This window comes from Oryzias latipes, chromosome 15 (genome assembly GCF_053564925.1).
Source record: "Oryzias latipes strain Hd-rR chromosome 15, Olatipes_Hd-rR_3.1".
In the NCBI taxonomy this organism is placed as follows: Eukaryota; Metazoa; Chordata; class Actinopteri; order Beloniformes; family Adrianichthyidae; genus Oryzias; species Oryzias latipes.
Window position 1 is genome coordinate 5,839,766 of NC_136251.1, and position 26,031 is coordinate 5,865,796.

The 26,031-nt window shown below is 40.4% G+C and overlaps 2 protein-coding genes across 6 annotated transcripts in view; both read right to left on the minus strand.

The window, feature by feature from the left end:
* prkg2l (protein kinase cGMP-dependent 2, like) overlaps nucleotides 1-16,673 on the minus strand; it is a 32,058-nt gene extending 15,385 nt beyond the window's left edge. For all 4 annotated transcript variants that reach the window (XR_002291776.2, XM_078932283.1, XM_004076916.4 and 1 more), the window contains exons 1-8: nucleotides 16,538-16,673; nucleotides 16,090-16,227; nucleotides 15,351-15,713; nucleotides 13,758-13,924; nucleotides 7,213-7,326; nucleotides 3,184-3,289; nucleotides 258-321; nucleotides 99-176 (exon numbers count right to left, since the gene is read on the minus strand). Coding sequence is in view for 3 of the 4 variants with exons in the window: in XM_078932283.1 (XP_078788409.1) it covers nucleotides 99-176; nucleotides 258-321; nucleotides 3,184-3,289; nucleotides 7,213-7,326; nucleotides 13,758-13,924; nucleotides 15,351-15,713; nucleotides 16,090-16,211 (1,014 nt within the window). In the remaining variant the exon portion in view is untranslated. The remainder of the gene's footprint in view (nucleotides 1-98; nucleotides 177-257; nucleotides 322-3,183; nucleotides 3,290-7,212; nucleotides 7,327-13,757; nucleotides 13,925-15,350; nucleotides 15,714-16,089; nucleotides 16,228-16,537) is intronic.
* A 2,283-nt stretch (nucleotides 16,674-18,956) lies between these two features.
* Nucleotides 18,957-26,031, minus strand: part of col13a1 (collagen, type XIII, alpha 1) — a 69,659-nt gene continuing 62,584 nt past the window's right edge. For both annotated transcript variants that reach the window (XM_078932285.1, XM_023962961.2), the window contains one exon: nucleotides 18,957-21,756. In XM_078932285.1, the coding sequence (XP_078788411.1) occupies nucleotides 21,724-21,756 (33 nt within the window). In that variant the 3' untranslated portion in view covers nucleotides 18,957-21,723. The remainder of the gene's footprint in view (nucleotides 21,757-26,031) is intronic.

The following is a 26,031-nucleotide window of genomic DNA, read 5'->3' on the forward strand; positions in this document are numbered from 1 at the left end:
CATAGATATTTTATAGGGATGGAGTTTGGTAAACTTAGTGGTTATCCTTCCAAAAAAGTGCTTCATCGGTTTGTCACATTTGCCAGCTAATATCATACCTGTCCTTTTGCAATAATGAAAAAAGTGTTGCCTTCTTCACCCTCTCGAATGATATACTCTCCTTTCTCAAAGTATTCCTGGAACAAAACAGTCAGTTACTGCACTCTTTATAGATTTGTTTACAGAGCAGCATGGAAAGATTCAGGAAAAGGACTCACCACTTCAAGACAATCAACAATCCTTCCCAGTTTCTCTTCAGGCAGTTGTTTAAGCAGAGATACACTAAGAAAGAAAGAAACTAAATAAACACAAGAAACACGCTTCTATTTCATTTTGGACTTACAAATATCTTCTTTGTTTACCTTAAAAGCAAAGAAACGGACAAAAATCAGCACTAAAAACCACTATCCGTTCGGAAATTTTAGGGTAACAACTTAGAGTCTGGAATACAAATTTTGTACTAAAGTACCACTCTGATCATCTTTTAATGTATTTTAAAGTGTTATTTTAATTATGATTTTATTATATGCGTATAATGTTTAATTGTCCTGTTTTTAGCTCAAATTAAAATCAAAAAGGAACACCTTTTGTTTTTTAGAACCAAGTTTCTCCACATTGGCATGAGTTTCTCACTGAGTTGTTGGCCCCCCCCCAACAAAAAAGGAGGTCTCTGTTTACGCATTCTCTCCCTAGCTTACAGCCCCTCACACCCCCAAGATAACATTACTTGTGCAACAAAAATGGGAGGTAATATTGGAGCGATCCAGCTGGACTGGGCATTTAATGGTATTAATCGTTTGATTCAAATTTGTTTTAAATGATTTGTTTTTTTTGGGAAAATCTAGATTTTAGTTTCCCAGCTATCTGCTCTCTTGCGTTTCCGTTGTCTGGAGTAAAGTCAGTCCGTCGGTCTCTCTCAGAGCGCAGATGTGGAAACAGCAGCAAGCAGAGAGGAGCTTCTTCCATGAGGCGGAAAAAGAAAACACTAGTGTTAGTGACTTCTGCTAGATGCCTCCTGTAGCTTCAGTTTAAGCTGATGAAGCAGCAGAACATGATGATTTATAACAGGATCTAGAAAGAACTGGAGGAAAAACCTGTTGAAATACAGCAGCAACAGAAAGTTTCAATTAAAGTTTTGATTTGGGGACAGCGGTGTCCTTACACACTATTGCTACCATGCTAAATGCAACAACTCTATCATGCCATGCTAACGAGCTGTTCTGTAATAACGGACTGAGTTTAAAAAGTGCCTTTTCTGTCAATCTGCTCCCCTTTTGGTAAATCTGTCCTTGTTTTCTCAGCAGGTTTAAATTTTTACAGTTGGTTCAGACTACAGGTGACTGACTTAAACCGTCTTCTCATGGAGGCGTTTTTTAGCAAGAAAACAAAGAACTCATGTGGGATTGAAAATCAATCATTTCATAGGTGGTGTTAAAACACCAAAAGCTTTTCTGCTTCAAATATTGATTAGAAATCAATACAGGGGTTCCATAGAAAAGAAAACTGTTTTTTTATCTGATGTTTTCATGATGTTGGCATTTAACGTAATATCATTTTTTAAAATAACATCTATAGTTTTTCTTTGTAAAATAATGGAATCTTGTCTGGTAAAACAAAAATGAGATTTTGGTTTCTGGAATTGTGACAGCCGTTTCAAGGCTGCTGCTACCAAAAATGCTCTGCCGAATGCATTCTAGTGTTTGTCTTTCTGAGATGCTCAAGCTAACGGCAAGGTTATTATATTTAACTAAGATGAACAAAAAAACTAAAACTAGAACTGAAAAAACATTTTCGTTAACTGAAATAAAAATAAAAACGAGAGTTAAAAAGAAAACAAAAACTAAATAAAACTGTTTGTTGTGTGTATAAAACGAAATGAAACTAACTAATATTAACCCCTAAAAAATACTTAGTTTTCGTCTTTGTTAATACATAAGTCTTTTGGGTTGAAATAAAATCTATTTACTTCACGCTGCTAGTTTTACTGTGTATTTGACCCCTACGGCATCACGTTGTCTGTGACGTCACATGATGTCTGTCAGACACTGCCGGCTAGCGTGGTCATAGACATTTACATGAGCGTGATGGCTGCATTAAAAGTTGGGAGAAAGCGGGAGAGTCCTATTTGGGACTTTTTTTAATATAACAGCGTTGAAAACTAAAGTAAGTGCCTTGTAGTCGAAGCAGGAGACAAAATTTGTGGAACGCTCCTCAAAGGGAAAAACCCTACGAATCTAAAAGTACATCTAAAAAGCGCACACAAAAACCCAAATCAACACTACCTAGACAAGCTAGCCTCTCGCCCGCCCTCCCCCGGAAAAGAAGCGAGAGCAGGTAACGTAATGCTGTTATCGGCTGTTGTATTTTAATTTAACGATGGTTGTCCTTGTGTCCTCTGAATAATAAGTGTTTCAAAATGTATCTTTGATTGAGTTTTTATTATACAACACTTATTCTTGTGATTTTGAATCATGCACCTGACAAATATCCTAATTTAAAAAAAAAAGGAAAAACTAAAACTAACACTAAAACTAATAAAAACTAAACTAAAACAAAGCAGTTTCAAAAAATAAAAACTAATAAAAACTAGTAAAGCTGCTTCTAAAAACTAATTAAAACTAAATAAATTTAAAAACAAAAATTCAAAACAAAATAAAAACTAAAACTAATAAAAAATCCAAAACTATTAATACCTTGGCTAGCGGCAGCTCACAAAACATCTGCTGCATTCAACTGCAAACATTTTTACAGCTTGGATTTAAAGGCAATTTCTGAAGGAGATGTTGACATAAAATAGTTTTTGTTATTTTATCATTTGTTAAAGAAAGTAAAAGCAGGAAAAAACAGATTGAAATCAAATTTGGAATAAAAAAAAACAGAGATTAAATTTTTTTGGCCGTATAGCCGAGCTCTACCAGCCGTACAGTTTAGATCCAGATTCCAGCTAGGACGAGGAAAAAGTACATGGATCTATTTGTCAGACAGTGGATGAATCAGAATGGAGCAGAGCAGGAAGACTTTGGCCCGCCCAGCGTTGAATCGAAATCAAACGTTTTTAGCAAAGCAAAGAAAAAGGCCAGAGATCTGTATTTGTACTGAACTTTAATGTCACATGCCGTCTTCCAGCTGCCAGTGCTTTGGTACCTGCGCAAAAAGGTGAAGTACTCCTGGTGTCTGGCCTGTGTGGTCTGCATCATGATAGTCTGGAAGGTCTGACGTTCCAGGGTCCAGATGTGCGACTGTAACACAGCTGAAGAATAGGGAAGACATTAAAAATGACTCTCTCAACACAATTGAAATTTCAAACAAGGCGTTTTTTATGGTGGCCAGAAGGGTCACAACACCTTAGATTTGCAACATAACACAAAATAACACACTACAATTCGTCACAACACAAAAAAATTTACTCACAACACCAAACAATAAACTCACAACATGTAACAATTAACTTCCGCTGTGTTTCTGTGACCCCCTTTGAAGGCTCACTGTCCCGCAATAACCCAAGAGGGCAAAATAACAGAAATAAATACAATTAGGGGGCCATTTTTTAATTGTAAATTTTTAATTAAAAATAAAAAAACATCAATTCGGTAAAGTTATATGAGCTGGTAATGAGGACTCGTCAACATATTCATGCTAAAATAAATATTTTGTGAGAAAGTCCATCTTTATTGTACTGTATATATTTTTTCACATTTGAATAGTGATATGAATCATAATAAGGTGCTCAATAGCTGTTGGAAAAATGTATATAAGATATCTATAAGATATCTCATATTTGCTTTTATGCATTTCCTAGCTATATAAGTAATATGATCATACATGCAGAAGTGTCTGTTAGGTCAAATCTCACTTAATGATCAGAAAAAAAGAAGAAAAAAAACTTGAATATTTGGAAAGTGAGTTATAAAATTTAAGGAAAATATTTAAAAAGAAAAATAAGATTCCAAAAATAGGTCAACCGCAACAGGTGAGATTAATTAAACCCGCGTAAGCGCGCCTGTGTGTGCGCATGGTGATTTACGTGTCGCGCAAAAGTGCTGATCACTGATCTGACAGGCGAGCTGAAGGAAGCAGACATTCGGGCCAACCGTCGGACGAAAAAAAATCCACCCCAAGGCATCTAAAAAAGTGGAGAGGCAGCCGGTAAGATGCGGAAGTGATCGGGGGTTGATCAGCTTATGGCATTTTCAGGGGCGCTTTAGAGATCAGCTGTCTATCGCGTTATCGGTGCGCTACACGTGAATTGTTTGAAATTTATTTTCTATGTCTGTTTGATTAATTGATCGCGGTGGATCGTTGTGTGAAATTTGATAATTTGAAATATATTGTGTTATTTGAAATTAAAATATAGTTATTTGTAATTTAATTGTAAAACAGTATATTATAGCGACCTGGGGGTTAGCCCCGCCTTCAGCCCCTAAGGCTCATGGGAAGTGGGAAGCTTAGGGTGAAACCTTGAGTCAGAGGGCTGGAAGCTGAAGTGACCCTCCATGCTGTTTGGGCTGTATGTGTGCTGGAATAAACAGGCTTGTTGCTTTAAAGCTAATATTGCCTCTCTCTACGTTTCTTCCAACCTGAGACTGTCCGGGGTCGTGCGGTGTATGGGGCATGGACAGCTCTCCATTAGAACCTCTTCATGAGCATTTGGCTTTCGCTACCCCACTAAAGTGACGGTCCGGCCGGATTGTTACATTGGTGTCAGAAGTGGGATCCTTAGCCACTGCTACTCCACAGAGAGCCACACCATGGAGAGCTACGCCGCGGGGACTGACGCCATTCTGGAGGCAGTTCGGGAGAAGGGAGGAGTACAGGCGACATCAACTCCCTGATGGATCGAGCACCCACCGTCATCTGCAGCCTGGCCTTGCCCGACGCCAGCGCTAGACCATCTGGACCAGACTGTGATGACGGTGCGCAGCCCAGCTGAACCTTCACGACGCAATGGCTCAACAACACTGGAACCACACCTGGCTCAGGTCAACCTGGCGACCGGCCATGAGGGCTAGACGCCGAAGGGGACTTCTCACACACCCAGGCCTGGCATTAGAGGGCGCTACACTGCTGGACCTCCCACCTGCGGAGCTGCGAGACCTGTCAGCGCGGACAGCAAAGCTTCGCTTTGGGGAGGAGGGTTTGACGAAGCAGACCCTACAGCAGCCGTAGTGATGAAGACGATCGCCTGGGATGCCTGGGGACCTTCTGCTGCTGGTGTGCAGCTCTTCACTTGGAGAGAGTCTACTCCCCCATGGTGACGTGCACCCTGATGGTGGTGCTTCCACAGAGGCGGGGACTGGTTCTCCTGGCTGGGCACATACTGGCATGGAACTGTGTCAGTTGCAGATGTGCTAACCCAGCCAGTTAAGAGGAGGACTGTACACGGTGGCGGTCGAAACCCAGGATTGTGCGAAGGAGTTTCCAGCCAGTGTGTTCCTGTGTTTTGCTAATTGTGTTGTGTTGTTCAGTTCTGCAGTTATGTGAGGGTTGTGGGGACACAAACCCTCTTAGGTGGGGGCAGTGTAGCCTTCAGCCCCTAAGGCTCATGGGAAGTGGGAAGCTTAGGGTGAAACCTTGAGTCAGAGGGCTGGAAGCTGAAGTGACCCTCCATGCTGTTTGGGCTGTATGTGTGCTGGAATAAACAGGCTTGTTGCTTAAAAGCTAATATTGCCTCTCTCTACGTTTCTTCCAACCTGAGACTGTCCGGGGTCGTGCGGTGTGTGGGGCACGGACAGTTCTCCATTAGAACCTCTTCATGAGCAGTTGGCTTTCGCTACCCCACTAAAGTGACGGTCCGGCCGGATCGTTACAATATATTTTCATAAGCATTATTTCTGTACAGGTTTTTCACCTTGTTTGGTTTCTTCAACTACTCATTAACACAGGAAAAGGTCTCTGTCTAATGTCAAATACAAATAAAGAAAAGAGACACGTTCTTGAGTCATGAGTGGAGTCCTGCTGGCATTTCCTCCATTTGATGCTTTCCCCTTCAAGTGGAGCAAAATAACTTGACAGTGTCTGTGTCCAAGTTCTGTTTCACCGGAAGGTGAAGGTGAAACTCTTGGGAGGAAACCAACTATCTTGGCGTCTTCCGAGCATCAGCATGAGAACTGTGTTATCTACCGGAATTAATGGACGCTCTGTGTTATCTGTGAGAAAAGACTTTGCAGGTCCAAAGAGGATGTGGGAAGACTGTGAAAAGACGGACATGTCGTAATTAATGTTTTCTAATAGTGCTGCAGCTGTGTTTTATCTGCTTACCCTCCTTAGAGCACAGGGCATGTGTAATTTAACAAACTTAATAAAGGAGGAGGCGACAGAATATGCGCCAGAGTGGAGAGAGATTATTGCTGAGTATTATCTCTGTTCGCTCTCCTCGTAAAAAAGTACCTTTGGTCTGTCTTTCTTTCCTTATGTTTTTATTCTGATGTTGCAGATTGTTTAATCCGACAATAGCTCTAAAGATACTGACGCTTATGCTACTGTTTGTTTTTATTTTCCCCCCTCGGGTTAATGACAATGTCAAGGACAATGAGCCTTCAAAGTGGGTCACATAGACACCGAAACGCAGCGGAAGCGGCTGTCACACAGACGGGGAGAGAAGCTGCTGGTACCGGGAGAATCTTTGAACGATCTCATGAACCCCGAATGGAGATGTGATTTACTGATGTTTTAGCCCAGCGGAAATTTCAGAATAAAAGCACTGCAACTTTCGTTGCAGGTATACTTCCGTTTAGAGAAAGAGTTGAGCTGTGAATTGATTTTGTCTTGTTGTGAGTTAATTGTTTCGTGTTGTGACTAACTGTAGTGTGTTATTTTGTGTTGTGTTGGGAATCTAAAGTACTGTGGTATGACTCTTCTGAACCACCGTATGTTTTAACAGATGAATGGAAATCAATTGAAAAATAAATCAATCCAAAAAATTTAGCACAAAACCATATTTAAACAGTTTTTCTCTTAGCCATTCATGTGGTGTTTTAATTAAGAAAAATGTTGACCTGTTTAAAGGACTGTTACTTTTGAATTGTGTTTTTTTTTTGTGTTCAAATGCAAATAAAAACTGAAGCTCTGCTGCTCCTTTTTATTGTGAGGATTCCTACAACCTTTTGCAACAAAGACCCTATGAACACTAAACAATGACTACTTTTATTCATAAAAACCATATGCATTCCTCACCTTTCACTGTCGCTGTTCTTTTACAGTTGTATAGAATGGCCAGTTCTCCAAAGGCCGTGCCAGGATGCATCTCCCCCAGCAACTTTCCGTTCTGAATGACTTCCAGCAAACCTTCTATGGGACCAAGATAAAGGGGAGAAAAAACCTCAGACACTTTCATCCTCTGATATAAAAACAAAACAGTCATTCTTCAACTATTTACTAACTATAAATTTGCTTGACACAGCATTTAATAACATTCAAGTAATATTTAGATCTTTTCTTTTATGGGAGTCCTGACCTTTTGTAGTCTACCTTCTAGGTCTACATTTGTGGTCCATCACATGTTAAGATTTTATTGTCTATGCTGAACTTTTTAACTCATTTGACTAAATTAGGAAACAATAATTCGACTTTTTTTTTTAAATTAATAAAACTAGAGCTTATTTTATGCTGTGAAACTTTTGAGCTCCAGTGTTGTCATAAATACTCTGTGGTCTTCACAAAAAAGGCCTATTTTAAAGATGATCCACGAAAAGTGATGACAGTTCCATCTGTGACTCATGTTTTTATTGTTGTCTGGAACAGTTCAAGTCAAAGTTGAAGTCTCATTAGTTGTCACACAAGGTTGTTCCCGTTGACCCATCCCTGGAAGGTGCATGGAGCTGCACCATTTGATGGAGAGCGTTAAGGATAGAAGGGTTGTGTTTCGCTTTTAGAGTCTGGCTCAAATGGTGATTGAAACCCACAATCTCCCTGAGCTGGTTCCATCACAAAGGTTTGGACTCTCTTGGAACTTCAAATTTTTTTAATTTCTAAAAGTTTAAAATGTAACATTTTAAAAACAAAAAATTAGTTAAAAGTTGTTTTTTTTAACCCCTTAAGACCTGGGGTCCACATGTGTGGAAATCATATTTTGGGTTGCCATATTAGTTCATTCTGCTTGACTGGAGCCATGTGACTACATGCTTAAAGGGTTAACTCAAATATGAACTCGTACAGAGCCTCACATGCGTGAAAAAATTACTAAATGATTCCCAATGAAAGATTGATTCATTCCCTCGGAATAATTGTGACCATTTGATTTGGGATAACAAATGTGCTCAATGGAAACGGGTCAATTTCAATAAAGCTCGCATTTATCAGAAAAAAGTTTTTGCGCTTAGAGTTGGTGGTTTTGATCCCCATCAAAATTGACATATTTTGCAAAACTACAATGGAAACACTTTTTTCGAAATAACCCTTGTGCTATCCTAGTCGCTTTGACATTGGGAGTGGGGTCATCTAGACCCACTAGACAGTGCTCTGAACCTTTTTTCTTCAATGATTTGTGATCTTCACTGGTGTCCATGGATTACATGAAATCTTTCCACCTTTGTCATTGTAGGGAGAACACGTCAATGGTCATCTTGACCCCATAGGATAGCACAAGGGTTAAATTAGTAATGTGACCAACAACTCTGCAAGGCAGCCAGTTTGCTCCTGAATTTTCTTAACACACACAGGGGCCGCAGGGATGCCGGAGACTGCCCTGGCTACTGTTGGGCAAAGGAGGAATACAGCCTGTTGCAGGGCCCATGGGGCTGGAACTGTTTGTCTTTCTTTACTTTTTGAATTGTTATGATATTGAAGGTTGTTTTAACCCAACAGCCCATGGGGCTGGAGCGATCTCTCGCTACGCCGGGTGGCTCCTGGACAACTGACTGGACGGCTGACAGAGAGCCGCTGTGGGATGGGAAGACAGCCAGCTCGGGTCTTCTAAATCCTCTGATATTTTTCTTATTTTCATTGAGATAGTAAGAAAAAGCCCCCTTGGTTTTGATTCCTGTTTATAATTTTTTTTCTCTTTTTGAACTAATGTGGGTCTCAGTAGCGACTTTGGTTCTTCTACATTGAGTGTTTGGGGTAAGTTTTTTTTTGTATGTGTGTAGACTCTTTGCCCCGCCGTGACGCAGCGGAGAGGCGCGTTTACGCAGACCCTGGAGCATTCCTGTCTGAGGTACTGACAGTCTGCCTTTCTGCTTTGCAGCTTCTGATAAGTTTATTGTTGAAAGCTGCAGGAGATGACAGTAAGAGAACGCTTGGCAGTCAAGGTGGAAACAGCCAGGAGAGCCATTCATGGTACTTTCTTTTTTATACACTTTTTATATGCATGAACGTATTAGAATCTAGCCACAGGGGTTGCAAGCCAGTTGCCTCTGTGCCGGTCCCAAGCCCGGATAAATAGAGAGGGTTGCGTCAGGAAGGGCATCCGGCGTAAAAATTGCCAAAATAACCATGCGAATCATCCACAACACTTTAGACATACCGGATCGGTCGAGGCCCGGGTTAACAACGACCGCCACCGATGCTGTTAACCTACAGGGTGTCGGTGGAAATTTGACTACTGTTGGTCGAAGAAAGAGGGGAGGCAGAAGGGTCCGTGGCCAGAGAGAGAAGGGAAAAGGCAGGAACATAGGTTTGAGAATAGGGACTCTTAACGTTGGCACAATGACAGGGAAAGGCAGAGAGCTGGCAGACATGATGGAGAGAAGGAAGGTAGATGTACTGTGTGTGCAGGAGACAAGGTGGAAGGGCAGCAAGGCACGTAGTATTGGAGGAGGATACAAACTGTTCTATCATGGTGTTGATAGGAAGAGAAACGGGGTAGGAGTGATTCTGAAGGGGGAGTTTGTAAACAGTGTTCTAGAGGTGAAAAGAGTCTCAGACAGGATGATGAGCTTAAAGTTAGAAATCGAAGGGGTGATGGTGAATGTAGTCAGTGGGTATGCGCCACAGGTTGGCTGTGAGTTAGAAGTGAAGGAGAGATTCTGGAGTGAGTTGGATGAGGTCATACAGAGTTTCCCCAGAGGAGAGAGAGTTGTTATTGGAGCAGACTTTAATGGGCATGTTGGTGAGGGCAACAGAGGTGATGAGGAGGTGATGGGAAGGTTTGGTGTGAAGGAAAGGAATCTGGAGGGACAGATGGTGGTGGACTTTGCGAAGAGGATGGAAATGGCTGTAGTCAACACTTACTTCCAGAAGAGAGAGGAACATAGAGTGACATACAGAAGTGGAGGTAGGAGTACCCAGGTGGACTACATCCTATGTAGACGAGGTCATTTGAGAGAGGTTATTGACTGCAAAGTGGTGGTAGGAGAGAGTGTAGCCAGACAGCACCGCATGGTGGTGTGTAAGATGACTCTGGAGGTCAGGAAGAAGAAGAGAGGGAAAACAGAAAAGAAGACCAAGTGGTGGAAGCTACAGAATGAAGAAACTTGTGAGGAATTTAGGCAGAAGTTGAGACAGGGTCTGGGTGGGCAGGATGAGCTTCCAGATGACTGGGAAACTACAGCAGAAATTATCAGGGAAACAGGTAGGAAGGTGCTAGGTGTGTCATCTGGAAAGAGGAAAGACGGTAAAGAGACTTGGTGGTGGAATGAGGAAGTACAGGAATGCGTCCAGAGGAAGAGGTTGGCTAAAAAGAAGTGGGATGTAGAAAGGACTGAGGAAGGTAGACAGGAGTACAAGGAAGCGCAGCGTAGAGTGAAGAGAGAGGTGGCAAAGGCCAAACAGAAGGCTTACGATGAGCTATATGACAGGTTAGACACAAAGGAAGGAGAGAAGGACTTGTACAGGCTAGCCAGACAGAGAGACAGAGATGGGAAGGACGTGCAACAGATAAGGGTGATTAAGGACAGAGATGGAAAGGTGCTAACAACCCAGGAGAGTGTACAGAAAAGATGGAAGGAGTATTTTGAGGAGCTGATGAACGTGGAAAATGACAGGGAAAGAAGGGAGGAAGATGTGGTTGTTGTGGAGCAGGAAGTAGCAGAGATTGGAAAGGATGAGGTTAGGAAGGCTCTGAAAAGGATGAAGAGCGGAAAGGCCGTTGGTCCTGATGACGTTCCTGTGGAGGTATGGAAGTGCTTAGGAGAGGCAGCAGTGGAATTTCTAACAAGGTTGTTCAATAGGATTTTAGAGAGTGAGAAGATGCCTGAGGAATGGAGGAGAAGCGTTCTGGTTCCGATCTAAGAACAAGGGTGACACGCAGAACTGCAGCAACTATAGAGGAATAAAGTTGATGAGCCACACAATGAAGCTGTGGGAAAGAGTAGTGGAAGCCAGGCTTAGGAAGAAGGTGGAGATCTGTGAGCAGCAGTATGGTTTCATGCCCCGTAAGAGCACCACTGATGCCATTTTTGCTTTGAGAATGTTGATGGAAAAGTACAGAGAAGGTCAGAAGGAGCTGCATTGTGTGTTCGTAGATTTAGAGAAGGCGTATGACAGGGTGCCGAGGGAGGAGCTGTGGTACTGTATGAGGTCGTCTGGAGTGGCAGAGAAGTATGTCAGAGTAGTTCAGGACATGTATGAGAGAAGTATGACGGTGGTGAGATGTGCTGTAGGTCAGACAGAGGAGTTCAAGGTGGAGGTGGGACTACACCAAGGATCAGCTTTGAGTCCTTTTTTGTTTGCTATGCTGATGGACAGGCTGACAGATGAGGTAAGACAGGAATCTCCCTGGACAATGATGTTTGCGGATGACATTGTAATTTGCAGTGAGAGTAGAGAGCAGGTGGAGGAACAGCTAGAGAGGTGGAGGTTTGCTCTGGAAAGAAGAGGCATGAAGGTCAGTCGTAGTAAGACAGAATACATGTGTCTGAACGAGAGGGATCAAGGTAGAAGCGTTAGGTTACAGGGGGCTGAGGTGAAGAAGGTGCAGGAGTTTAAGTACTTGGGGTCAACAGTTCAGTGTGATGGGGAGTGTGGAAAAGAGGTGAAGAGGCGAGTGCAGGCAGGTTGGAGCGGTTGGAGGAAAGTGTCAGGAGTGTTGTGTGACAGAAGAGTGCCAGCAAGACTCAAAGGAAAGGTGTACAAGACAGTGGTGAGACCAGCTCTGCTCTATGGGTTAGAGACGGTAGCAGTGAGACAGAGACAAGAGGCTGAGATGGAGGTAGCGGAGATGAAGATGTTGAGGTTCTCCTTAGGAGTGACCAGGTTAGACAGGATAAGGAACGAGTACATCAGAGGGACGGCTCATGTTGCCTGTGTTAGCGACAAAGTCAGAGAAGCCAGACTGAGATGGTTTGGACATGTTCAGAGGAGGGATAGTGGATATATTGGTAGAAGGATGTTGGAGATGGAGCTGCCTGGCAGGAGGGCAAGAGGACGGCCAAAGAGGAGATACATGGATGTCTTAACAGAGGACATGAAGTTGGCTAATGTTAGGGTAGAAGATGTCCATGATAGAGTGAGGTGGAAAAGGATGATTCGCTGTGGCGACCCCTGATGGGAAAAGCCGAAAGAGAAAGAAGATATGCATGAACGTATTTTAATGAATACTTGCGTATTTTAGCAGTTTTTATATTTTACCTTTACTATTTAGCATTTCTACATTTTAAACTGTTTACGAGTGTTTTCTCCCCCTTGGCTGGGGGGTTTGTGTTCGGGCTCCCAGAGTTTTGTCCCCGCTTGTCCTCTGGCGTCTTTTGTTCCGGGTCTTCCGAGGTGCCTGGCCTGGTGTGGCCACGTCAGGCGCACTGGACCCGGGGGTTGGGGGATTGTGGGGCGGGAGGTTCTGGGGAGGAGTCATGCTGCATGGATGCTGACACCCCAGCCCACAGGAGGACAGGGCGGACGGCGCCTTCTGGGTTCTTTGTTTTTTTTATTTAGTCGTTTCTCTTTTACTTGTTTTTGGGTAGTTTATCATGAGGGCTTATTTAATTATTTTAATGCATGAGTTGGGATTGGTGTTTTTGCGTTCTTGTTTGTTTTTATGTACAGCGCCTTGAGCTGTTTCCTTTACATGAAAGGTGCTTTAGAAATAAAATTTATCTGAATTTTGTTTCAGGTGATCTGTTTTGCTGCACGAAGAACTTGTTGCTGCAGCGGATTGGGGGATGTTATATACATTTAGGACAATAAACCCTTCAATATTTTGTATAGTAATTGGTCTTATCAGCTTTATTAAGTATTTTGGTGGTTTGGGGGCTTACTTGTTGGCATTAAGGTTTATTTCTTTCCTATTTATGTCATGTCCCACACCCCCTAGATATCAGGTGCAGAAGAGCGATGGAAAGCAGGTTTTATAGCAGGAAAGTCTCTGAATGACCTCATGAACCCAGGGCATGGAGACGGGATTTTGAGTTGGTTTGTCTTTATTTCCATAAATGATTTATTAGAAATGGTGCAATAAGAAAGTTGTAAAGAAAGTAAAGTAGATGAGTAGATTCACTTTATTTAACACAAAAACGGGGTTAGCCAGTAAAGCGACTGCCCGACAAATAACTACTTCCGGTTCAAATAAAAAGTCTGCTTTTGTAATTTTTAAATAATTCTTCGTTCAGATGAATTAATATTTTGAGAGAACGATTTAACCATTCAGTGGGAATAAATTATTATTTTGTGAGACCGAATGTCAGGTCAAAGCTCCATAAATTTGAGTTTTAGGAGGTTAAAACACTGACGAATCTACCCAAATCTTCAGGATCGGTGGAGGATGAAGTTTAAACTTCAAACACGTTTTATCATATAAACAGCTGAAGAAAATAAAAAGAGTTTTGTTTCTTTAGTTTGTTTTCACTGACCTGCCAGGACATACAGGTAGTTTCCAGCGTCCCCTTCCTGGATGACCAGCTGTCCCTCAGAGTAAACCTTCTCATACATGCAGTCCACCATCTCCCTCATGTGCTGTGGCTCTAGCTTCTTCAAAAAGTCATTGCTCAAGATGGCTTCATTGATAAGTCTCTTGGTGCTGGGACAATAAAAAAGAAGCAAAAATAATCAAGTGAAGGAAATTATTTGTTTATCAAGCCTAATTCATTTGTATGTAACACTACTCAGCTAATATTATACAAAATGTGACAAAACGTGTAACCGTTGTGCTATCCTAGGCACTTTAACATTGGGAGTTGGGTCATCTAGACCCACTAGACAGTGCTCTGAACCTTTTTTCTTCAATGATTTGTGATCTTCACTGGTGTCCATGGATTACATGAAATCTTTCCACCTTTATCCACCTTTGTCATGGTAGGGAGAACACGTCAATGTAAGGGGGGGGGGTCATCTGGACCCCATAGGATAACACAAGGGTTAAAAAATATTTAATGCCTCACAATGTTTGTTTGTCAAAGTTCAAATAAATCTGTTCAAAAAAGCTAAATTTAAATGATTTCTGGGATTAGTTTTATAGAAATTGTAATGAGGAGTATTTCCCACAAAAGCTCTTCTTCTAAAATAATAATACCTTAAGAGGTTGATCACAACTAGACTGGAGTTAAAAAAGGTATTTAAACAAAAAGTTAACATATTAGAAAAAGGCCACATGATTCTGTTTAGGATGGAGGGGGTGTTCACTGTGAGGCTTCATTTTTGAATTTTCACAAACCACAAAATCGTTTAGGGTTGTACTAATGGAGGTGATACCCACCTGGCATCTCCATGTCCGTGCTCCGACTTACTAAGCTCATTTGTCACACAAACAGCATTTTTTTAATAGCTGATTCTTGGGATCAAGCCATTGCATAATGCTTGTTCCAATTAATTCAGCAGATTTCCTGTGTGTACTTGTATGTATCCCTGATTATCACATCACACAAAAGATCTGCCTCTGCATCCAGGAAAAAGAGGCATGCTAATTGGTTCTTGAGTACTGGGCAAGCTTGGGTTGTGTGATTGAAGTCCACGATGACCCAGTTTTAGCATTTATACCCATGTGATCTATTGCCTGCTTTGGTTTTAGTCCATATTACTGCCATCTGAATTAACCTATTTATTAAATTCAATTAACTTTAACTTGCATTTGTGTCAGGGATAGTTGATCGAATAGTGGCTGTTGTTCAAAATATTTCTTTTATAACGGAAACATATGGTGAAATCCACATTTCAAGTTCATCATAGATTGTTTTTAATAAAAAAAATCAGACTTGTATGTGTCCAGTTCCAACATATTTCTATGGAAAAAAGCAAAACAAAAAACATGACAAAGCTGATCCCATTCTTTTAGTCCTTTCCATATGTATATCTACATATATAATAGATGGATGCGTGCACACTTGCAATAAAACCCCCTCATTAGATGGCCTGTCATTAGTCATGACAGTTAAGGTAAATAAAAGTGAAGTCTGGTTCATTTTATACATCTTATTTTATGTGATTTAGTAACAGTGTATTTGACCTACTCGGAGTTTTTGTGGACAGTCCTGGCAGTGGACACGCTTGATGGCCTGTATCGCCACAGGAAGTTGTCAGCAGAGGGTGGTTCCGCAGAGACCCCTTCCTTTGCTCTGAGACGACGATGTACTTCCACAGCCACCTTGTGGAAGCGCCCCTGGTTGATGGCACTGAAGTGGCGGCAGCTGTGGTGGCAGAGGGCAGTTGGAGAAAGTCCAACAGTTTGGTGGGAATGGATTGCATCCTGGAGCTTCTCGATCTGGGAGACCTTCGTCTCTAGTTCCTTCTGGAGACGTCGCAGCTGGAGCTCCTGCGTTTGAAACTCTTGATTTCGACGTGCAAGTTCGGTCTCCAGATAGGTAATTCTCACCCTGCACGTCAAAATGGTGAAAATAGTCAATCTCATTTTTAGATAATAATAATAATAATAGATAGATTTATCTGCTCTTTTCCAGATGCTCAAAGCGCTTACAACGTGTCCATTATTCATTTTTGATAAACCTGACTGTTTTAGTCATTCAAAATTAAAATGATCAAATTGTGCTAAAACCTTACAGTATATTAGAAATTTTACAGGAAGGAAAGAGTTAAATATGACCTACATTGTTTTGTAAAAGCACCCCAATTTGATGTCATATAAAGCCAACATTTTAAGCTAAGAGAAAATCCGGTTTTTGCACCCACCAAGATACCAGTATCATTGCAGAAGTCAAGTGGTCAACTCTGAACATAAAATGTAATTCTAACCTGAGGATGTCAGAGTCCAGGTGAGGAGCATCTGCGTGGATGGAGGGCAGGCAGCTGTTCTCTTCCGCCCGGGGGGCTTTGACCGAACCGTTACCCATGGCCAGCAGCTGGCTGGCCACCATAGGGATGGACCTCGAGCTAAATGGAGAATTTTTGAATCCACTCTAGGCTTCACCAAAACCACTGCACTGTCACATATCAGGATTTTTTCAGCATGACTTAAAATTGAAATAACTAATTTGAGCATTGCTGAATCCTTTCACACTAATCTGAGTTCTTCTTTACCAGTAACCGTTATTCATACTGAAATAGAACTAAAGTCATGAGGTTAATCTACCCAAACTATTTGTGTTCCACACAATGTATAAAACCACAATCGTTTACTCATTGCTATAGATATAGTCTAACATGTTCCCGGCTCAGACAACATTTTCTGTTGTTTACTTACACAGCAGCTGAGGGAAATATTCCAGAGATCGTCGAACACTCCTGAGGGAAGTCTCTGTCTTATCCAGGGATTCTGTATTTTCTCATTCTGTTGCCATTCACAACGCAGTGATGCACATTTTGGCTGCATGGGAGGGATTCCTGGGGCTGCTTTTGATCTAGAAGCATCTGGCGGGCCCTGGTGGCCATGATGTATTCTTACAGACACACACACTGACACCACCAGTTAATTTTAAGGGGGGGGACCTTTGTCATGGTAGGGAGAACACATAAATGTAAGGGTGGGGTCATCTAAGATAGCACAAGGGTTAAAATAAATACATCTGATCTCTAAACATCCTCCACGTCTTCCATGCAATGTAATGAGACACTCACAGACAGAAATGTATGTAAGGTATCTGCTGTAAATCCAAGCATTGCTCACATCCGTGTTGATGAATGACTAATCACGTGACTTATTATTTCGTGGGAATAAAATATTATTTCATGGAAACAAATTATTATTCCATGGGAAAGACTTAATTATTTTTCTACCCATGTCAGGTCATCGACCCCGTAGTATCACTTTCCCCAGCAATATCAGTTTTCATTAGTATCCCTTGTGCTATCTTAGATGACCCCACCCTTCCATTGACGTGTTCTCCTACCATGACAAAGGTGGATAAAGGTGGAAAGATTTCATGTAATCCATGGACACTAGTGAAGATCACAAATCATTGAAGAAAAAAGTATGGAGAGAAATTAGACTCAGTCGGATTTGTGCGTGCGTAATTCTTGATTTGTGCGTAAATTAGGATTTGTGTATGCATATTCTTGCTTTGTGCGTGCGTAAATTAGGATTTGTGCATAAATTTGGATTTGTGCGCGATTTGTTACTCACATAATACGTTTTGTGTATAAGTTAAAAAAATATATAATGAAAAAAATACAAAATGCAATTTACGTATGCACAAATTAAGATTACAACAGCTTGAAACTACTTACACACACACATCTTTAAAAAACACGCACGAATCCCTTGTTACGCACACACGAAGCCAAAGTTACGCACGGATCTACCGTGAGACTGTTTTCACGTCTCACAAATTCGTCCGTAAGTGCTGCGTTTAAATACCAGTGGAATGCTCGGTCATTAGACTTTTCCTATCAGCCTTCCCTTCTAAACGTATTTCCTTCAGTGGGTGTAGCAGGGCTTAAAAAAACTTTAAAGGAAAATAAAAATTATTATCTGAGAATATGACGTTCACTTTTAAACGCTAATATATATTTTAAAAGTATATTATTCTCAGAGACACCGAATTGATACAAAATGCGTAACAGGAACGACCAGTAGGAGACACTGTTTTTTTCTTCCGGAAAAATCAAAGGCAGTCAGACTGAGAGAGTCACGGGAAGAATGGCGGCCCATCTCGGTGGTCAGCGCCCCGAAGTAAGTAGCCTCTATGTTCAACACTAACATCTACTGTCTTCATGTTGATTGAGTCAATTTCTGGATACGTTTAGAATGGAAGGCTGATAGGAAAATTCTAATGACCGAGCATTCCACTGGTATTTAAACGCAGCACTTACGGACGAATTTGTGAGATGTGAAAACAGTCTCACGGTAGATCCGTGCGTAACTTTGGCTTCGTGTGTGCGTAACAAGGGATTCGTGCGTGTTTTTTAAAGATGTGTGCGTGTAAGTAGTTTCAAGCTGTTGTAATCTTAATTTGTGAATACGTAAATTGCATTTTGTATTTTTTTCATTTTATATTTTTTTAACTTATACACAAAACGTATTATGTGAGTAACAAATCACGCACAAATCCAAATTTATGCACAAATCCTAATTTACGCACGCACAAAGCAAGAATATGCATACACAAATCCTAATTTACGCACAAATAAAGAATTACGCATGCACAAATCCGACTGAGTCTAATTTCTCTCCATAAAAAAGGTTCAGAGCACTGTCTAGTGGGTCTAGATGACCCCACTCCCAATGTTAAAGTGCCTAGGATAGCACAAGGGTTAAATAGCCTGCATGGGAATGCGACTGATCTGAAGAAGTGTAAAAATCTGACTTTAGCATTGTGAAGATAAGATAGAGAGATGGAAGCCACAGCCCACCAAAAGACCTGCATGAAACTGGAGTGCATGGTGAAGGTCAAAGTTATAACCTTTGAAGTGAGAAAGGAAAATTTGTTTCATTTTAAAGCAGGAGAAACACAATTAAAGTGTCAATTTAAGCCCACAGATAAATTCACCATTGAAGAGAAAAAAGAGGATGGAGTGACTCTGCAGAGGAGAAGACCCTAAATAATATCTGTAAGGAAACTGACTGATAATTGGCTATGAAAAGACTGTGGGTAATCCTGTAAACTTTGACTGTATGGAACTTCAAATTCACAAAACTCAAAAGAAAGCAAAAGAAAAGAAAATCCATTTTAAAATCACTTATTTTATTATTACTTTTTGGACCAAACAATCAGTTTTTATAGCAATTAATCAATAATAACAGCTGCACTTTTTTTCAATGATTTAAAAAAACTACAACACAGAAACATGAAGTCCCTACATTATGTTCTCACACAACAATAAAAGACAGAGATTTAGCGTGTCGGAGGCAGTGACTGGCTCACCTGCTGCACAGTAAACCCAAAAAAACACAAACTCTGTTGACTGTAACGCTGCACAAACGTTACTCAGATGGCAGATTACTGCAGGCTTTTGCAGAATCAAACCTTATATCAAAATTAGGAGAGAGGAGGGTAATAAAAGCTACACAAACACATGCAGTTTTTGAGTGTTGCCCACTTTGTTATCCTTGGAGAAAGTCGTCTTACAGAAAAACTGTTGATTGTTTAATGATCAAAACAAAAAAGAAGAATAGGATCATTTTTTCAGAATATCTTTTTAGAGTTTTTGCAATAAGTGATCGACCAGGCACCATTCTAACTGTCCTTTTCCATTTGAGATGATATAATAAAGTTTTTGTCTTTATCTTTAACAATAATCACCGCATTGACCTGTTTGTTCATGTCGAATCTTTTGTTCAAACCTACAGTACAGATGACCCAATCCTGATCTTAATCTGTGGGAGTTAAATGATGAACTTTGACATGTTCTGCTGAAGGTGGTTGGTTGCTAAAACTATCAAGGTCAGACAGAACTAAGCTAAATGAATTCTTACATGTTCTAGGAGCTGACAGCCAGCAGGACAAATCATGAAGTTTTCATTAGTATTTAGATTCATTTAGAGATTAATTACAACCACTGCATGAAGAATTTATCCTGCTCTTAAATCTACATGCACTCAAGAAAAGAGATGGTTGCTTAACATGAAGGAACTCTGGTAATTTACTATTTCAAGATACAGAAAAGTTGCGGCAATACCACCAAGTCAACATGTGTTTGTACAAGAAAGAAACATATAAAGAAAGAAACAGTTTAGGATGCCCTCGTATTTCTCAAAAACCTCAAAACCTGCATCTTTTTCTCCTTTCTTACTTCAAAAGTAGCTGCTGACATTAAAATGTGAAATAAAGTGGTAAAATGACGTCACAATTGTTTGTCCGAAGGGGTTAAAGAATGTTGACGTTTCATCAATTCATTTTGTAAAATGACTTAAATGGTTTTTAGATGAAAATCCTCAAAAATAAAGAAACCAAAACACAAAAATTGAAGTCAAATTACAGCTAAATTGCACCTGATTCCTGCCAACACTAAGTAACTATGGGAAGGGTTATTATCTCAGCAAAACATGAGGGAGACAATTGATGACACTAAACAAGTTAAAAATGACACACACAATGCAGTTCTGCAAATTCATACATCTCATGTTGAAAGCAACTTTAGAAAACAAAATCCAAGACAAAAAGCAAAACAACAACAACACAGTATTTACGTGCTTAAAGAACAAAATACCAAAATGAACAAACAGAAGGCGTGACGTCATTGCCCTTCTTTTCATTTTTGGTTTCTTTTTAAACATAGTGAGCTCTCTTGGCTGTGATATGTTCAATTCTAAATACAAAACATTTTAAAACACCTTTCCTTTTGCTTCAATTCCATACTATTGAAGTGGAAAGCTGGAAAAAGAAAATGTGACGGCAACAACAAAAAGATAATACCTCGACAGGTTTGGGTTTGCATGGCAGCTGTCAATATGACACAAGGAATGCTTTTGTACATTTGATTGGAAACCAAACAGGAAAGTTTTGTTCTTGCATGTAAAGGAATCTGATGAATACCACTTCAGATTGTTCTTTTAGATTTAGACAAATGTTGTTTGATGTGCAAAAGCAGCAGAAAACATTTCAATTGCTTTATTTGCCTTGCTCCCACTTTCATATTTACTCATACTCCATGTAGTAATTGTTTGTGTGACAGCAATGTAGATTTAATTCAGAAATATTGTACAAAACATTATAAAACTCTAAAAGAAGGGCTAAAATAGCTCACAAAGTGATATTTTTTGCACAATAAAATGCCACTCCGTAACAATAGATATTCCCTTTCTGCACATTCCTTGTTATGCATTATTTACAGCAATTCTCTACTTTTATACATACAATTTGTTTCTCTTAATTTGTACAATACTTACAAATAGATCGTGGGATCATCTCGCACCTCAGTTCAAAACAAAAAGAAAGAAAAGGTTTGCAGGCCTGACATGTGATGCTGGTTTCAGAGGATTCCCTTTACAGCTTTTACATTCAGAGCAGATGGCATAGCAAGCAGCTACAGGGATCTTTCTGAAAAGGTCAGATTCTATGAAAAAGGAATCATATTCGCTGCTTTTTAAAAAAATGTTATGGAAACACTACTGCTATGTGAGCTGCCCCCTCAGTTCTGTCCCACAGTTACAGAAACAATGTCACTTCAAACACAATAAAAGGTGTCCAGTGGAAGTGTCCATGACATGGAGAAAAAGCATAGGCAGTCAAATGAGAAAGGCCGTTGATGGGGAGAGTGTCCTTGACTCCCGTCCACATATTCTGAGATGATGAGCTGCAGGATGAACAGAGAACTCTGCCAAGTATCCTTCCTGAACGAAATCTGCTCAATGCCCTATAGAGACCCAAACAAGTCTTGAGCCCAGCCTCCTAAAAACGCTGAAAGGCCAACTCCAGGTTTGGGTAAAAACTCAAAGGTGCCTCTTTCAACTTTCCTCTCAGTGGCTTCAAGAAAAGATGCTTCACGGAGCTACTTCTTAGCCAGCTGGAATGGATGCTGACCCTATGGAAACATGATTGAGGACACTTCCCATGAGCAAAAACAACACTGTTTTCAGTCATTCAAATCAGACATAAAAAAGGGAACAGAGTCCGAGGAAGTTTTTGCTTTTGTTTCTTTTTTTCAGACATTTCAGCACATTCTTTTGTCTTGTTGACTCCTGGCTGTTTTCAAAATGTGCCCTTTTTATCACAACTTAATCATGATTATTAACAAGACACACTGTAAACGTGTACAGTTGAACTTGTAGGTACAGTGGGGTGAAAACGCATTTGGTCTGACGGTCTGTATTTTGTTTGTTCATATTTAGACACATATTTTGTATATTTCTGAAACTCACAGGCTGCTTTTTGGAATAGATTTTCTCGATTTATTTAACACATAATGGGAGGACATTTCAATAAATGTTCTAAATTTCATTTTCTTTGCCACGGTTTTTTCCTGTGAAAACATAAAAGTGGTTCATTCATTGTTTTGATGTTTTTATACCATTACGAGTCACCACTATGCAGCGCTATTCTTTTATTATACCAGGACCCTAGTTTTGTCTCGCAGCAGTTCTGGACAGCAAGAATCGTTTTACTCATAATCCAAAACTCACCCAAAAAAGCACACAGCCAATACCTGGTAAAACTAAATGTTTGACATAGTGAGTGACACCCCCTCCCCTACTGTGATGTCATCACAGCAGGAGAAACTGTAAAAAAGAATGGGGGCATAATCTCTTATGGGGCTAAGAAGAAGTACTCAAAATCCACTAATGAAGCCAAAGCATGTGTGTCGGGGATATCCAAAGAAAGTTTTCCAATTATTATGGCATAGTTACAGGACAAACAACTGGTGACCATATTGTGGCAATGTGAGAATTTTGGAGATTTTTCCCATTTTTGTTTTGGTCGATCTTTCCTTCAAATGCTGTCAGATTAGGTCTATAACTACAACTGAAGCATCGTCCACCTTTAACTTTGTGAAGGGCGGATTATGGCTGTGGGTCATACATTAACTATATGAGCGAACTGGACTGAATGACCCATTCTTCCTCATGTAAAGAGAAATAAACAGCTGTTAATCCGTCATTCTATTGGTCAGAATAAGCATTCAGGATGTAAAACCTTTCAGACATGTTTAAACCTTTTTATCCCTTGTGCTATCTTAGATGACCCCCACCCTTACTTTGACGTGTTCTCCCTACCATGACAAAGGTGGATAAAGGTGGAAAGATTTCATGTAATCCATGGACACCAGTGAAGATCACAAATCATTGAAGAAAAAAGGTTCAGAGCACTGTCTAGTGGGTCTAGATTAGGGTTGGGCGATTTCCCCTAAATTGGCCGTTGACGATGTTTGCTGTCAACCATCGGGATGGACGATGATATCGTCGGGGGGGGGGGCTATTTTTACATTTTTCGGTCTTATATAATTCGTTATTCGTTATTTTACTTTATTTATTTTATTTCCCAACTAATGACCCATCCGCGATGATCCAGTATAAACTGAGGGAAATGACTTTAACAAAAAAAGTAACAAACAAAATAGAAAAGAAGTGTTGTCCGCTCCCGCACTTTTTACAGCTTTGTGTTTGAGGGGAGGGGGGGGGGGGGGGGGTTCTTTGTTACATGAGCGGTATGTGTGGGAGATTTAAGACTGCGATCCGTCCCGCAGCTCTAGGGGTACAAGCAACCGAACTCAGAACCGGGTCTAAAGTGTGTGTCTGAGCACAGCTCGGATCGTCAGCACACACAGCGGTTTGAGCTTCAAAGCAGAAATGTCGCTCAGTCCTTAGAAAACATTCAAACAATCACGTGGATTTGTGTTTCCAGTTGTGTCCCGACAAAAAAAAAAGGCTGATGTTATTCCCACATATTTACATGCAGCCAGGATGCAGCGCCACCCAAAGCTAATGTTGTTAGCCCGTGTTAGCATACTGCTAATCCTGGATTCGTTGACAAAAAGCTCTGACCACACGGATTAAAATTCAAATGATGAGCGAACAGGTGTTTCATAATAACCGTAACATTATTAAAAGCACGTTTAGAAAATCTTCTCGTATATTACCGAGCTGACATGTCAATGTATATAGCCGCTCGGGGCTGTTTAACATCGTTTTGTATTGAATTGTTACATTCAATAAAGTTTGGGGGAAAAAATAGCCCCTCGGCAGAAATTATTTCCTCTTCCGGTTTTTTTCCGGTGAACGTTTGTTATAATCTGAAAACATTTTTCTGTGCCATGTACACGGTTGGATTCTAATCCGACCCTTGATCCCATCAAGATATTTTGCACATGTAACCGCGGCTTATGGTGTCGACGCGCAACGTGGCGGGGGCGTGGCATCACGATGGTGTCTCTCCATCGGGATGTCAGTCACCCATCACACAACCCTAGTTCAGAGCACTGTCTAGTGGGTCTAGATGACCCAACTCCCAATGTTAAAGTGCCTAGGATAGCACAAGGGGTATTTGGATTCATTTTGAGATTAATTTATTAGTTAGTTTATTAATAGCTTATTTTGAAATTAACTTAATTTCAGTATTGTTTATGGGAGAAACAAATGTGTTTTATCTGCCCTTTTCCGACTTTTAGCACAACGGTTACAATACTTTCTTCTTTATTGCAAGTTATTCAAGTTATAAACCGATGACTCAGATGCCTCAATAAAAGTGTGGGGCCCCCACTTTGAACATTAAAAAGGTTTGATTGACAGATTTTGAGTAGCCTGCTTTGAGTGAAAGAGGTTTGGACTTCCAACAAGCTCACTTTAGATTGGAAAGAGTGGTTGCCATAGTTACATAGACAGAACGACTTAGAACAATTGCTGCTTAATGATGTCATCTGACTCCAACAATTGGAAGTCAGTATCGCATAAAAATGGGAACCGAATTTACTTCATTTTGGAGCCAGAAATGGACTCACTTGGTCCAGTTCTCTGATATAGTTAATATGCTGCTCATGAGTTTAATTTAAATTGAAATATCAAAACTCTTAATATGTTGTAAAACAAAATTTGCCCATGTCAGTAGAGGGTTAGATTCCAGCCCCCTCCTGGACTAACTAGGACAAACCAAAAACAAGGGGAGTTGGATTAATGTGATTTTGGGGCAGACTTGTGTAATCCTTGCTAGTCCAAAAATCTGCATATTTGGTTCCAGTTGTGTACGTGAACCACAGTTTTTTTTAACCCTTGTGTTATCCTAGGCACTTTAACGTTGGGAGTAGGGTCATCTAGACCCACTAGACAGTGCTCTGAACATTTTTTCTTCAATGATTTGTGATCTTCACTGGTGTCCATGGATTACATGAAATCTTTCCACCTTTATCCACCTTTGTCATGGTAGAGAGAACACGTCAATGTAAGGGTGGGGTCATCTAAGATAGCACAAGGGTTATAGTACACTAATGTCCATGTAAAATCTATCCCAAAATGAGTGGGTTGTTAACTAAAGGTTATTCCCTAGTTATTATCTGTTGCAGTTAATAACTAACCCTTACAGATAAACTAGAACAGAATTGTGGGCCAGGTCTTCTTCAAGGTTAGTGGCTGAACTTGACTGTAAAGCCAAATGATCCATATTTCAGGAGGCTTTAGTCTAACACCCTACAAACTACTATTCTACCTACCAGATTATGGGAGAACATTAGTTTGCCTTTTGGATTCCTCAGTCCAGTCTTGGATCAGTTTATATAGGAGAATTCAATGAAGTACTTTGCTGTCTTTCTCAAAATCAAAAGCTAATTCTAGATTGCACTTAATATCACAAGTTATTATAGATGTATAAAGAAAGCTTTGTCCTTTTTTGGATTGTGCATGGCTTTAACAGATGCACAAAGCTGCTGCCTTTGGGCTTTCAGAAACAACATAGTGTAAATGATCAAATCTCACTTGTAGACTCTTTTGGGAATAATAACTCAAAATGTTAATGTGTGCAAAATTAATTTTAGTCCTTTTATCACAGGTTACCTTGGCATTTTAGTTGCCAAGTTAAAATAAAGCCTCTAAAACACCACAAAACTAACTGAAAAGTCCAGAATCTTCAGAAATTTTCTTTTAATTTTACAGTCACCTTTAACACAACTGACATTTTAACATATACGCATGTACATTCCCATGACAAAAAGGGCAAATATAATGGCCAGTTGATGTCTGAGGTGTAAGTTAATGTGAGATCCTGTTCAGCAGTATGACATCAGGAACTGCAGCAAGGATCCAAACAATAAAATCTATTGGCAACATCATGCTCAGGCAAAGTGGAGGAAAATGCAGAAGTTTCATGGATCAAG